At 55.1% G+C, this 13,269-nt stretch overlaps 1 protein-coding gene across 1 annotated transcript in view; it reads left to right on the plus strand.

Moving 5' to 3' along the window:
• The window catches only part of GRB10 (growth factor receptor bound protein 10), a gene marked incomplete at its 5' end in the record, with an annotated part of 169,571 nt that overhangs the window by 135,601 nt on the left and 20,701 nt on the right, over positions 1–13,269 (plus strand). The window contains 5 exons of the mRNA XM_079711239.1: positions 1,124–1,239; positions 2,256–2,324; positions 3,915–4,052; positions 5,433–5,543; positions 7,217–7,315. Of these exons, the coding sequence (XP_079567365.1) occupies positions 1,124–1,239; positions 2,256–2,324; positions 3,915–4,052; positions 5,433–5,543; positions 7,217–7,315 (533 nt within the window). The remainder of the gene's footprint in view (positions 1–1,123; positions 1,240–2,255; positions 2,325–3,914; positions 4,053–5,432; positions 5,544–7,216; positions 7,316–13,269) is intronic.

The raw sequence follows: 13,269 nt of genomic DNA on the forward strand, positions 1-13,269 counted from the left end.
GAAATTCAGGCTCTAACTGTGTCTCTACCGAGGACAACCTGTCCTCGTGCGCTCTGTGTGCCAGCGGGGCCCGGCTCGGACCAGTGGCCTGGTGACCGTGTCCTTCATGGGCAGGAGTTCTCCCACGTGCTGGGATGGCTTTGACTCGGGAACGCTTTCACCCTACACCTCATCCTTCCTGGAAGACGGGACTCTCTGGGGATGTCGCGCTGGCCGTGTGCAAGGAAGCGCGGGACCCGGGAAGGGCCGACGGGGCGTTTGTGTCGATTTCGTGGCATCTCCCGCTCCGCCGTTTGGGCCTCAGTTCACACGTCGAAGCCGCCCTGGGCTCGTTGGCTCCTGTCCCGTATCCCGTTATTGGACGTGGTTGGTTCCCTGCCGCCCGGTCAGCAGGCTGTGCAGGGACACGTGAGGGCGTCGGGCCACGCGCCTCTCGTGCCCCGTGTGGAGCCAGAGTGCTCGGACTGTGAGGGAAACGCCGCCCCAGGGTGATGCCGCTGCCGAGTCGGGCACCGAAGCACGTGTGTTCGTGCACGCCTCCCCCGAGTGCTGTGCGACGTGTGTGTCCTTCCCGGCGGCACAGTCCCGCCGTGAGAACAGCTCCGGGGTGTGCGTGATTAGCGTGGGCTCCGGCGGGCAGCCGGGCCTGGGGACGGGCTCCTGCTGGTAGCCGCTCTCGCCCGTGTTACGCCCCAAGTTTCACGAGATCAAAGCCGTCCTGCTTCTCCCCCACCCGCCCGCGCGTCCTCCTGGCTCAGAGCCTTCCCACTGTTCTGTGTCTTGGGACGTTTTCCCAGTCATTAAGAGTCCCTGTTCTTTCCAAGAGTTGACATTTCTTAATTTAAAGGCAAAATCATCTGCGCAGAGCCTTCTGTTGATGCCAACTTGAGAAGTATATGAAAGTAAGGACTGACCTGAGTTGCTCATACTCTGTGTCCTAAGACCTCCTATGCGTTGGAGATGACACATTAGAGAGAGGCTTCGATTTACTTTTGGTTCTTGACCTCGTCTTGGCTCACGATGTTTGAAGAGGAACAGAAAAGTCAAGCAGGTTTTGTAATGGGTTGTGAGGCTGCCTTGAAGGTTCTGCCTGTTTATCTCACACAATACTTTTCCTCTGCAGAAAGGTGCTTGGAAGACCATGAGCTGGTGGTCCAGGTAGAGAGCACCATGGCAAGTGAAAGTAAATTCTTATTCAGGAAGAATTATGCAAAATACGAGTTTTTCAAAAATCCCACGGTGAGTCTTATCTCTTTGAGTCTGGGGTTTGGAACCCTTGAAATCTTGCAGTTTGTACTTGAGCTTCATAGTAGCAGGTCACAAGATAACTGAGGTGTAGCGGGTGGCGGTTGGGTTTGAGAATCTGAGTTGCTAGTTCACTAAGCGATCCTGGCTTGAAGCTCTCTCTCGCTGATGCTTAACTAAATGCCTCTGTTCTGGCCGGAGGTGACCATCACCTTCTCCCAGTAGCTGGAGTGGGAGAGGAGGGTTTAGTCTCTAAAGGAAGAGAGAGAGGTGGGGCGGGCAAGTTCTCAGTTCAGTTGGAGTCACGTAGTCAAATACTCAGCAAAATAAAAACGCATTCTTCTCTGCAAATAGCAAGTATTACTTTGGGATTATTGGGGGAAGAATCAGTAGAGAAATCAAAATCCAGATGGGTTGAGCTACTCTCCTTGATTTTTCTTTTCTATTTTTTTGTGGGGTGGGGCCCTTGCCTTTTGGGATGTCAGGATGGGAGCCTCGTACCTGCCGTGGTATGAGCGCCAGTCCTAATTCTGCGGCACGGCAGCAGCAACTGGGGGGGAGGTCCCAGCGTCACCTTCTGGTTCTGATAGTTTAGCTGCTTTTTTATTGAAAGGAAGAAATTTGGTAACTGCTTTTGGGTAATGCAGCAGAAAAGGCCTCTTCACATCTCTGTGCGCATCTCCTAGTTTCAGGGGTTCTTTATCTCGTGCCACGCATCTGTGTCCCTGAGTTAGGACACGCGGCAGCCCTCTGCCTTGGTGCACTGCCAGACGTGGGTCATAGTGGGCATCACAGACACTCCAAGCTTGGCGCAGCGTTGAAGGGAAAATGTAGCCTTTTGAAGTCAGTGTTTTACATTGTGTGATAAAGGAACAAAAAGGATGGTCATTTTAAATACAAATTGTACATAATTTTACCTGGAGGAAAGTTTTCAGTACTGGCATACCTGTAAGTGTGCTTTTCCCCACTCTTAAGCTAACCTCTGACATCTTTGTTTTTCCACGGCCTAGAATTTCTTCCCAGAACAGATGGTTACCTGGTGCCAGCAGTCCAACGGCAGTCAGACCCAGCTTTTGCAGGTACTGGGCAAGAAGGGGCTTCTGCTGGAGTCCCTAAGTAGAAGCTCTCGGGCTGTCCTGGGGGCCTGGTAGAAACTTGGAGCGGTTGCGTTCTTACTCACGTACGAGCCTTGGCCCCTCGTGGAATTTAGAGTAACCAGAAATAAGTGTTTCCCTGGGAAAGCTGCATGTAGCCAGGCTCCTTCAAAGCAAAACAGACACTTAGAAACAGGATACACTGAGTTAGAGGCCATCGGAGCGGGAGGGCCGGGTGGAGGAGCCGCAGGTCCTGTGTTCTCTGCAAACCACTCCCCTTGTCTCCGAGCACCACTCCCTGGAAATCTCTACGAAAATCCTGGGTCCACCTGGTAGTGAAAAATGATTGGGTTGCCATAAAAATCTTGTAAAAGGAACTTCTTATACTCTAAACACAAGCACACCTGTCTTCACCGTCTCCTTGCTTCCTGAGGTTCCAAGTAAACCTGGCCTTCCCCTCCCCGCCCCGCCCCCGCAGCAGAGGGGCCATCAGATGCCTCTCCACGCTTCCCGCTGCCTCCTGCTCTACCAGGAAGTCGGGATATTCCTCTGCAACCCTAAAGACGTCTCTCTTAACAGCACGTTAAGTAGTAAGGGAATAAACCATTCACTAAGGCAACCAGCACTCTCCAGGTGGCACTGAATATACGAGAAAGTACTAGAATGTAGTTCCTACAGAATTCCGCCCTGAGCCCTCCTTTTCCTGCTTTGTTTCCGCCTCTGGAAGCTGAAAGCCTCTGTGCTGTGTCCTGGGCCCTCCAACCAGAGCATCTGTCTGCCCTGGGTGAGAGTTGTCATACCAAGTTATGTGGCCTGTGCACAAGGAGGGTAAAGTGGTTTCCTGCTTTTTACTTGCCTGATCCGAGATGGCTTGATGCTTGGTGAGCGTGCACGGTGATGTCTTGAGGTTCCAGAAGCACTGCCCGGGGGCACCAGGACCTGCCCGGTTGGCCTGTACCGTCTGCAGGAGGAGCTGGGTCCCTCTCAGCCAGTGTAGGGGACCCACCAGGGTCACCTCAGATCTGACCTCTCTTCCCTGAAGAAAGAGTTGTGGCTGGTGGGAGGACTTGGCGGGAGAGCAGGCTGTCACGAGGGTGTTCATTCCAGGAGCTGGACAGACACTGGATACACAGCTTTCCCTGGAGGGCGTGGGGTCAAAGTGACGGCCGGATGCTTGCTCCCAGCCCACCTGCTCGTAGTCAGTGCTCCTGGCACTTCTGTTGCCCCAGCTCTGGGGATCAGACTGGGATTTTTATGGGAAACCAGAATAAAGGGCAGGATGCTTAAACACACTGTCCATAAGGAGATTTATGACTTTGTGTTTTCTGTCAGAGTTAGAAAAGTCCATTTGCTTGTGTATGTTTAAACACTTAATTATGTTTTAGGCAACCCCGATTTAGATGGGAATTTTAAGACTTTTGAAAGGAAAACTATCACTTGAAAACACTCAGGTTAACCCAAAAAGAGTATTTTAGTAATGCGTAAAATGTTCCAGTGTCAGCAATGCTGGTAATATGTCTGCTTCCGTATTTTCATGTCGGCGTTATCTGACTTTTAAAATTGGCTCTTCAACAGAATTTTTTAAACTCCAGTAGTTGTCCTGAGATTCAAGGGTTTTTGCATGTGAAGGAGCTGGGAAGGAAGTCGTGGAAGAAGCTGCACGTGTGTCTGCGGCGGTCCGGCCTCTATTGCTCCACGAAGGGAGCTTCAAAGGTGAGTATTCAAGCCATGACCGCCGGTCACACCAGGCTGGGAGGGTCCCGAGTAAACGTGGCCTTCAGTTTAAATTGCACCCTGGGCTCCGCCCAGCTTGTGACTTATTAAGCTGATTGTGTAGCAGCTAAACTCAGATTTCCTGGTGCACAGCCCCACCTGGGAAACCAGGTGATGACACAGACCCAGGGATCCCGGGGCTGTGTCACTCCCCCACCCCCGAGCTGGCCAGCCCGGGCCCCTTCTGTGGGCTGGGGGAAGAGCCTCCTGCCTGCCTGAGTCCCTTGAAAGATGCTCACTTAGCTTCTATAATTTGGAAGTTGGCATCCAAGCTCGCCACAGGATATTTGATTGATTATTGCCGCCCTAATGGCAATCTAATACATGTTATTGTAGGTATGTCGTGGAATAAATTACAGTTTTGTGTGCATCCCCAGTGGGAAGAGGAGGTGAGGGGTGGAAGACGGCTGCCCGACTCCGAGGACAGTTGGGGTGTTGCGGGCTGGCCTTGCCAGGGTCTCCTTTGGTGTCTTTGCACCTCTGACCTACTCTTCCCTGTAACATCCAAGGACGCCTGCCGTGGGAACGAACCCAGCTGACCTTGGCCTTGCTTTTACACCCGAGACCTGCGGTCTGTTCTGTTCTCGAAGGAAAGAGGGTGGAGGAGCCGGGCACCCCAGGGGAAAGTGCTGAGCCAGCGTCAGGCCACAGTCCTGCCGCTCCGGGAAGTCAGGAGAGCAGCGGGAGCGGGTGGCCTCTGGGGAGAAGGGACGTGGTCACCAGGGAGGGGCATAGCCACAGGAGAGAAGGGGCGTGGCCGGCCACCCTTCCCTCTGCAGACGGGGTCTTCATCAGATGCAGTGGGGAGGGTAACTTCCTGATTTCCCAGCTCTGATGGGTGGCTTATGCATCATCCTCGTGAGTGCTGAGCCCAGGGACGTGTGTAGCCTAGAGCAGGTCACAGACGCGGGGTGGGGAGTTCAGGAGGAGGTGGGACGGTTGTGGACGCAGCTGGACTCTGATCACACAACGTAGCAGAGGTGCCTTGGGTCCTGCATTTGAGTGTGTGCTCCTAACCTTGACCTTAGCTTCCAGATCTTCTGGTTTTCACTTTATGGGGCTTTGATTTGGCAGAGTGTCAAATAACATTGTAACCGTTTTCTGTCTGAGAATTGGGAGGGTGGGTTTTTTTCGACGGGGGCTGCGGGATGTGGTTTTAATTTAGCACTTATTCTACACGATGGCTATAATCTGTAGACCGTCAGAGGGGAGAGGTGTTGAGAGCACGCACAGACTGCCCTCTGTTGACAGGGGCGTGAAACACTGGCTCTTGTCTGTGCTGAGAAGTTCTCCCCTGTAAGTCTGACCGCCTTCCTGCAGGAGCCCAGACACTTGCAGCTGCTGGCCGACCTGGAGGACAGCCGCATCTTCTCCCTGATGGCCGGCAGGAAGCAGTACGGTGCCCCCACGGACTACGGCTTCTGCATAAAGGTACCCCATCCTCAGGCCTTCCGAGACCCCCAGACAGCATCCCACTGGGCACTTCGGAATTAAACCAGGGACCTCCTTTCTTGGGCGCTGTTTTTTGTTTGTTTATTTGTTTTTAACAGAAACGTAGTTTCACACTAGATTTATTCATTCGTATAAAAATATTTCTTGTGTGCTTATGACGTGTCCGTCCTTGAGTCCCTCAGATGCTCAGAGAGAAGCATAGTCTGTGATGGGCAATGCCCGTCGATGGGCCCAGTGGCTCAGGGACCGCCAGCCTGTCACTGGGCGGCCTCCAGGGTACTGAGTGAGCTGACACCTTCTGTGTGGGCTTGTCGTCCCCAGGACATTAAACTGGGGGTGACCACAGCTCTGCCCTCTCTCTGTGCACGTGCGTGAGGACACAAACTCACAATACGCTCACATGTGCACTCGTGCATGTGCATGTACACACCTGCACACACTATGTGAACGAGCACATGCACACATGTGGACATACGTGTGCATGCCTGTGTGTGCGCATGCACACACACACACACACACACTTTGGGGGGGCCCGCTCCTCCCCCCTCGGAGAAGCTGTGGTGATGCTGGTCGTCGCACCAGTAGATACTTACTGAACACCTGCTGTGCACGAGACCCTCTACTGAGGCTTATACCCCCATCGTCTTCCTGGGTCTTCACAGGTGCTCACAGGGTGGGCACTGACCCGGCCCCGCTGCCCACATCGGGTAGCCAGTGAGCGAGCCCGAGTCCCCAGCCAGGCTGCCTTCTGAGCCCGAGGAGGAGGCAGGGCACAAGGGGCCCGTTCCATCCGAAAGTGCCGTCTTCTCTTCACTTGGTGAAACTTCTTGGGTTACAAGTGATACGAACTGACTTCAAGCCAGCTAGAGGCCCAGGTGCATGAGAGGCTGGTGGGAAGCGGCCTCGGGAGGGGCTGGAGCCGTCGGGGCCCAGGCGGCCGGTGCTCCCTTCCCCCGGCCCACGTGCCGGGCATCGCGGCCTCTGCTTCGCCCGCGGCGTCAGCGGACTCGGGCTGTCGTTCCGACACCCCTCCCCCTCCAGATTCCCGAGGCGGAGAGCTGGGCCAGTGTCCCCGCCAGCACTGCCCCCCGGGCCTGCGGTCGGACGGTTCCCGTGGACACCCGCCAAGCTTATGCCTGCAGGCTTTCCTCCGGCACAGCCCGGCCCCGCCTCTGGGGCGACATTGGTCTCACCCCCTGGGCCTTTCCACGGGTCCGTCCTTGGGGCCACTCAGATGCCCCAGAAGCCCTGAGCCCCGGGGGCTTCTCCCCACACCAGCTCACCCAGCAGGCCCTTCCCACAGCTGCATCCTCGGTCTTCCTGGGAGGCAACTGAAGACTCCTCCTTCTGAGACCCCAGAGCAGGTCCCCCTCCCAGGAATCAGCATTCTCTGCACGGAGCTAGATGCCCCGTCGGCCTCCCCCGCCTGGCGGTTTCTTTCCTGTTTGTCTCCCCCAGGATCTCCCCGTGGGAGGACGGCTGACCACTCAGCTAAGTACTAAGTGGCCACAACCGCCCGGGGCCGGTCCGTGCCCGGCAGAGCATAAGTGATGCTCGGCAGGTCCTGCCGTGTGTGGGCTCAGCCCTGCCTGACGGGAGCTGTGTGTCCGATTCCCGGTGACGCTCACAGGGTCTTCCTTCGTCTCCTTTAGCCAAACAGAGTCAGGAACGAGGCCAAGGAGCTGCGGCTGCTCTGTGCCGAGGACGAGCAGAGCCGGACGTGCTGGATGACGGCCTTCAGGCTCCTCAAGGTGGGTCCTCAGCGGTCACAGTGTGTGTGTGTGTGTGTGTGTGTGTGTGTGTGTGTGTGCGCCACTCGTCACGGTGTGTGTACGTCAGCCCTGCGGTCACAGCGTGCGTCAGCGCACCCCTCTCCGTGGACAGTGCCTGTCACCCTCCCACATTCCATCACCAGCTCTAGGAATCAAGGGTCCTCACACGTTTTTTCAGAGTCTCAGAAGCTGCCCACAGAGCCTTAACGTTAGAGGAACCAGAGCCAGTTCCCAGCCTCGGTGCTGTTGGCATTTGGGGCCAGGCAATGGGCCGTCCTGTGCTTTGCGGGACATTTAGCAGCCCCCTGGTCTCTCCCCGAGATGCCAGTAGCACCCCAAGCAGCTGAGACAACCCCAAATGTCTCCAGATGTTACCAAGTGTACCCTGGGTGTGGGGCGGGGGTTGAGAACCAATAGGAAGAAAAAGGTCAAGACCAGGGAGTCGGGCCGGGGAGGGTGCACGTAGGTCATCAGGAGGTTAATGGTTTTCCTGACGGAGCGTCAGACTCCCGAATTCTCAGAAAGCCAGGGCCATGAGGGAAACATAACGAATCTCATGGCCCACCATAGAGTCTCAAGGGAAACGGTGTCTCCTGACAATAATTCTAAAAGAAGTGCCTTGCACGGACCCTCACGTGGGATCGCACCTGATAGTGATTTCACAGAAATTGCCAAGATGACTTCACACGCCCTTTAGTACAAGTTCAGTGCACAGCCGGCGCATCTCACTTGGATGTCCCACAAAATGTTCCTTTGCACATACACCACGTGTCTGGAATTCCTTAGGTACATAAAGTCCTCATGAGTTACAGGTTAGTTGACAAGACGAACTTGGCCGAAGTCGAGGGGCCTGTGGGGGAAGTGTGTTTGCTCAGCTGTGGCCACCACATGCAGTGGTCTGGGTGTCTCTTGACAAAAGTCCCCAACCCTCACTGAGGGTCCAGCTGGTCCAAGATTCTTGGCAGAGTCACTTAGATCAAGAGACAGTGGGAGGCTGAGCTCGGAATACTCCTTGGATATGCCACGGGCTCCCTGGAGAGGCAACCCGTGTTCTCCTCTCCCAGAATCTTCCTTTGTTTTTTTCTGTCTTGTCACTGGTAAAACAAAAAAAGGTGTACACGGGACTTTCCTGGTGGTGCAGTGGTTAAGAATCTGCCTGCCCACGCAGGGGACATGGGTTCGAGCCCTGGTCCGGGAAGATCCCACATGCCACGGAGCAACTAAGCCCATGCACCACAGCTACTGAGCCTGTGCTCTAGAGCCCGTGAGCCACAACTACTGAGCCCAAGAGCCACAACTACTGAAGCCCATGTGCCTAGAGCCTGTGCTCTGCAACAAGAGAAGCCACCCCAATGAGAAGCCTGCGCACCACAACGACACTCGCCGCAACTAGAGAAAAGCCCGCGCGAATCAGCAAAGACCCAACACAGCCTAATTACTTATAGAAGAAGAAATGCCCTGTTGCTGTAAGACACCGTATGTCGTCAGCTGTGCCCTGACAAGCTGGTGTTAAATCCAAGTGCCCCTCAACAGGGGGCTGGTTCCCTGGCTTATGGGACGTGCACACAGCGGAGCCCCCTGCGGCTGGAAAGGAGCCGCTCCTCTCTGGGTCCCGTTGTGGGAAATTTTCCAGGATGTATTATTAACAATTAACAAGCAAAGTGCAGAATGTCGTATAAAGAGGTCACTGCACTGGTGGGGAGAGAATGGAAATGCGTGTTTAGATTCACTGGCACATATGTAAACACGACACTGCAGGGGAACACACAGGTCGCTCTCGGGAGCCTGGAGGCTGCAGTGTAGACGGGACAGACGTGGAGGGAGACCTTCAAGGTTTTATATATTTGTGTGCTTGCTTTTCATTTTTTCTTTTGCTCTGCAAAAAAATATTACCTATTTTGGAAAAAACAAAAAGGAGATGAAAAAGGAACTAGTACTAACGCGTTCTGTTCCGTGGGTGACACGTGGCGGTGTGGCAGCACCTCTGATGCCGTCTCACAAGGGCAGAGGGCAGGGGCCTCTTTGGTGCCATCGTAATGTGACTAGGTGACCGGGCGCTGGAAGGAAGCAGGCCGGGCTCACAGCGGCAGCGATGCCGGTACTGTTAGTGCTAACGATGCGTGCCCTGTGTGTGTTGACACAACGTGATGGACGTTTTGGAGCAGCCGCTGTGGGCCAGGCAGCGCCTCACATCGCTGACCTCATTTGCTACTGCTGGCAGCTCTGTACTTACACGTGTGACCGGTACAGGTGACAGTCCTGAAGCCCATGGCACCGTGTTCCACGTGGCCGCTGGCGTGCGGCAGAGTCGGCCCCAGGACCCCGATGTTTTGGCCCCAGAACTCCATCGCTAACCAGCACGCTTGCTACCCGCCCCCGCCCCGAGAGCCTCCGGGAAAGCTGAAGATCCATCCAGTTCCAGCCATGGCCCCGTTGTCCCGGCCACCTTGCCCTGAGTGAGCAGCTCACTGCACATCCCACAGCGCCATCCTGTATGAGGGCGGGGCCTGGCCGGTCACGCCCTGGGGCCTCCTGCCTCCACCAAGTGGCCAGCACCAGCATCTGAAATGAGGGACCCTTCCAAACACCTAGGTCTCCTCCCTCCCTGCCCCCCAGCCGCCCCTGGCTCCAGTCACCTTGCTCTGGGGGGAAGCGTAATCAGAAGACCAGGTTCTGTGTGATGCACCCACACGTTGCCTCCAGAACGGCGTGTACTTTGCTCCGGGGACTTAACGCCCTTTGAAGCAGCGGGGAACCTTCTCAAAAGCCTCCTGTTTCCCTGGCTCTGCTGCGTCACGAGCTTCTTGGATTGTGAGCGCTGGCTCAGTCCGCGCGCTCTGTTCTCCTCCACGGGGAGACCGGTCCGCAGGCCGCGGGGACCCGGCGGGAGAGGCTCCCTCTCTTCACCTCCCAGCGCTGGGCCTCTGCGTGTTCCCGTGCCTGGGCGTCATCCTGCTCGGCTCCCCCCAGATCCCCAGAGCTGGGACGGCCTAGCGCTCAGAAGAGAAAAGACGCTCAGAAAAGTTGAGTTGCATGAAAGTGGCAACCGACCCGAACTCCCGTATCTGCGTTGGCCTCCCCGCTCCTTTGAAACCGTTTCCCCCCTTGCCTGCCGGAAGTCATGGGCAGCGCCGGAGTCCGCCCGAGACGGCGCCCCTGCCAGGTTGGCAGAGTCGGCAGAGGGGGCTTTGGACGAGGGACCTGCACCATCTCCAGAGGCCGGTTCTTGGGCCTCCAAGGGGGGTCTTGCTGCCACAGACCGAGGAAACGCTGCGTTGCCTCTTTTCGTGGTTGACGGGAAGATCTTGTCTGTAGTGAGTGACGAGAGGTCCCTTCCCCAGATTTAACCCTCCGACACCCTTGCCCCCCAGTAGTGGGTCGGGTGTGCCACGTCCCCGTGTGGGGGACGCACGTCGGAGACCTCGGGGCCTGAAGCTGAAGTGTAAAGCTCTGCCCTCCCACTGTCTCCAACTCTGGCCAGGAAGCAGGTCTGTGGTGGCTGATATTGGACGACTTGGACGGTATTGAAATCCCAGGGCGTTTTTGAGAGGAAGGCCTTCTTTTGAATTAACCTAGACCGTCCTGTGCCTTTACGTACCAACACTGGAGTACTTTCTTTAAAACAAATGATAGCTTGAGCCTCCGGAGGAGAAAACTGGCCAATACCTGCTTCTGTTCCTTTACCTGCTATTCCACTGTTTCCTAAATGATTTCCTAAAGACTCCAGGGACAGCACAAGGAGTAGGAAAACGGTGTCAGTTACCTACCGGCTCCTTCCCACCCCCTCCACCTTCTAGATGTTTCTTAAGCTGCCCTAGAGATTCTTCCCCAAGAGTGAGGTCTTGCTTCATCAATACAGGTTTCTGTAGGGAACTCCCTGGTGGTCCAGTGGTTAGAACTCGGCGCTTTCACTGCCGGGGCCCTGGTTCAATTCCTGGTTGAGGAACTAAGATCCTGCAAGCCGCCCAAAAAAATAAATAAAAAATTTTTAAAAGTCTAAGCCTCTTAAAGAAGCTTTAAAAAAAAAAAAAAAGCACACAGGATTCTGAAATGAATTACTTGACATGGAGAAGACGGTTACAGTGGATGTTGGCCACGACAGCAGCCGAGGATCCTCAGCCCTGGCACACAGGCGTTGTGGAGTCTGGAGCCAAGAGGAGGCGTCCAGCACCCAGAAGCAGCGCAAACTCAGAACGGTTCGCCGGGGGCACGGGGGCGTGCCGACCAGCTGTACAGAGCAGAGGCAAAGCATCCCGGCTCTGGTGATAACACCGTGATGTTTGCTGTCTGCTCGCACCTGCCCTGAGAGAGCTTCACATCACCCCGTTTAATCATCCTGAGAACCTAGGGGAAGGCGGCCCTCGCAGTACAGTTGAGGCGAGAGCGCCTGGAAATGGGCCAGCTGAGACTCCATGCCCCGCCCCGCGGGGGGCTTCTTAGGAAGCCCAGGTAGTACTTGGGAAATGGCTCAGGTGTGTTCCGCCCTCCCGTCTGATGGTGCCACCTGCCTTCACGCTCACAGCCAAACTCATGGCCTCTCTGGATCCCAGAGTCCAGACCCGTGGTCCCCAAAAGCCAGCCCTCTGACTACTGAGAAGTTGGGGAGACACCTTCTCTAGTGCCTAGCAAAACAACAAATACGGACAGTGCGGTCAGCTTCCCATGAAGCTAATTGTGCTCATGGTAACAGGTTTATTCTTTAATCTGAGACTGTGTCCTTTTTACTTAGTTAACCTTAAACTTTACAGAAGTCTGATGGTCTGATCTACCATTCTATCAACAATATATATATATATATTTTTTTCTGTACGCGGGCCTCTCACTGCTGTGGCCTCTCCCGTTGCGGAGCACAGGCTCCGGACGCGCAGGCTCAGCGGCCATGGCTCACAAGCGCAGCCGCTCCGCGGCATGTGGGATCTTCCCGGACCGGGGCACGAACCCGTAACCCATGCATCGGCAGGCGAACTCTCAACCACTGCGCCACCAGGGAAGCCCTATCAACAATATGTTATAAACTATTGTTGATTAAAAAAAATTTGTTGATATAGTGGTAGATCAGTGGTTAATTTTTGGTGTGTGTGCTGTCTTATTTGGCAAATTAGTTGCCAAGCCTTAAGACAGTCACAGATTTTTTTCCCCAAAATTTGATTGCTCTGGGAAATCTAAAAGAATGAAAGTCCCTGATATAGACCTTCCCTCTCACCCTCTCCCCTGCAAGATGATCTCTCAAGTCCGGTGGTTCCCAAATTTTATTTTTATGTAGCAGAACCCTTTCCCCCTTCAGGCAAAATTTTGGAGAATTCCTCAATATGTGAAATAGACAAAACGACTGAATTACGTGGCATCTCAGGTTATTGGTAAATGGCAAAAAAAAAAATCCGATCTCAGCAGCTCTAACAGCAAAGACGGATCCAGCTCAGACATGGCAGGTGGCGTGGCCCCGTCATGACCTCAGCCGGGGAAGGGAAGGCAGAGCCGGGGGGTCTCCCGTCCACAGAAGGGACACGTGTCACCCCCACTCACAGGCTCAGGTCCAGACTGCTCGCCTGGTCTCCCCCAGCCCCAGGGCCCAGGGAGAAAAGCAGAGTCAGAAACTCCTGGCAGGCAGGCCAGTTCCTAGCACACGGGTGCAGCTTCACTGTTTGTTCAGGAACAGCGGCCGTTCTCGGCATCCCCGAAGCGCATCTCCCCCTGCAGCCCTTTGGAGACGCGTTTGCCCCACCGCTTTCCGTCTCCCACCCACCCGCTGTGCCGCGTGGTGTGTGAGCGACCCCCGGCCACCCTGTGGGAACTGCAAGCACAGACACCTGTCTTTTCTACACAGACAGACAGAGACAAGGGGGAATTGAAGTACGTGGAGAGTAGAAATGAGGGAAGGCACGTAAAACCCAGTCATTTTTAAAATGGGGAAAGTGAAGACATGCTGTGCATAT

This window comes from Hyperoodon ampullatus (assembly GCF_949752795.1).
Source record: "Hyperoodon ampullatus genome assembly, chromosome: 9".
In the NCBI taxonomy this organism is placed as follows: Eukaryota; Metazoa; Chordata; class Mammalia; order Artiodactyla; family Ziphiidae; genus Hyperoodon; species Hyperoodon ampullatus.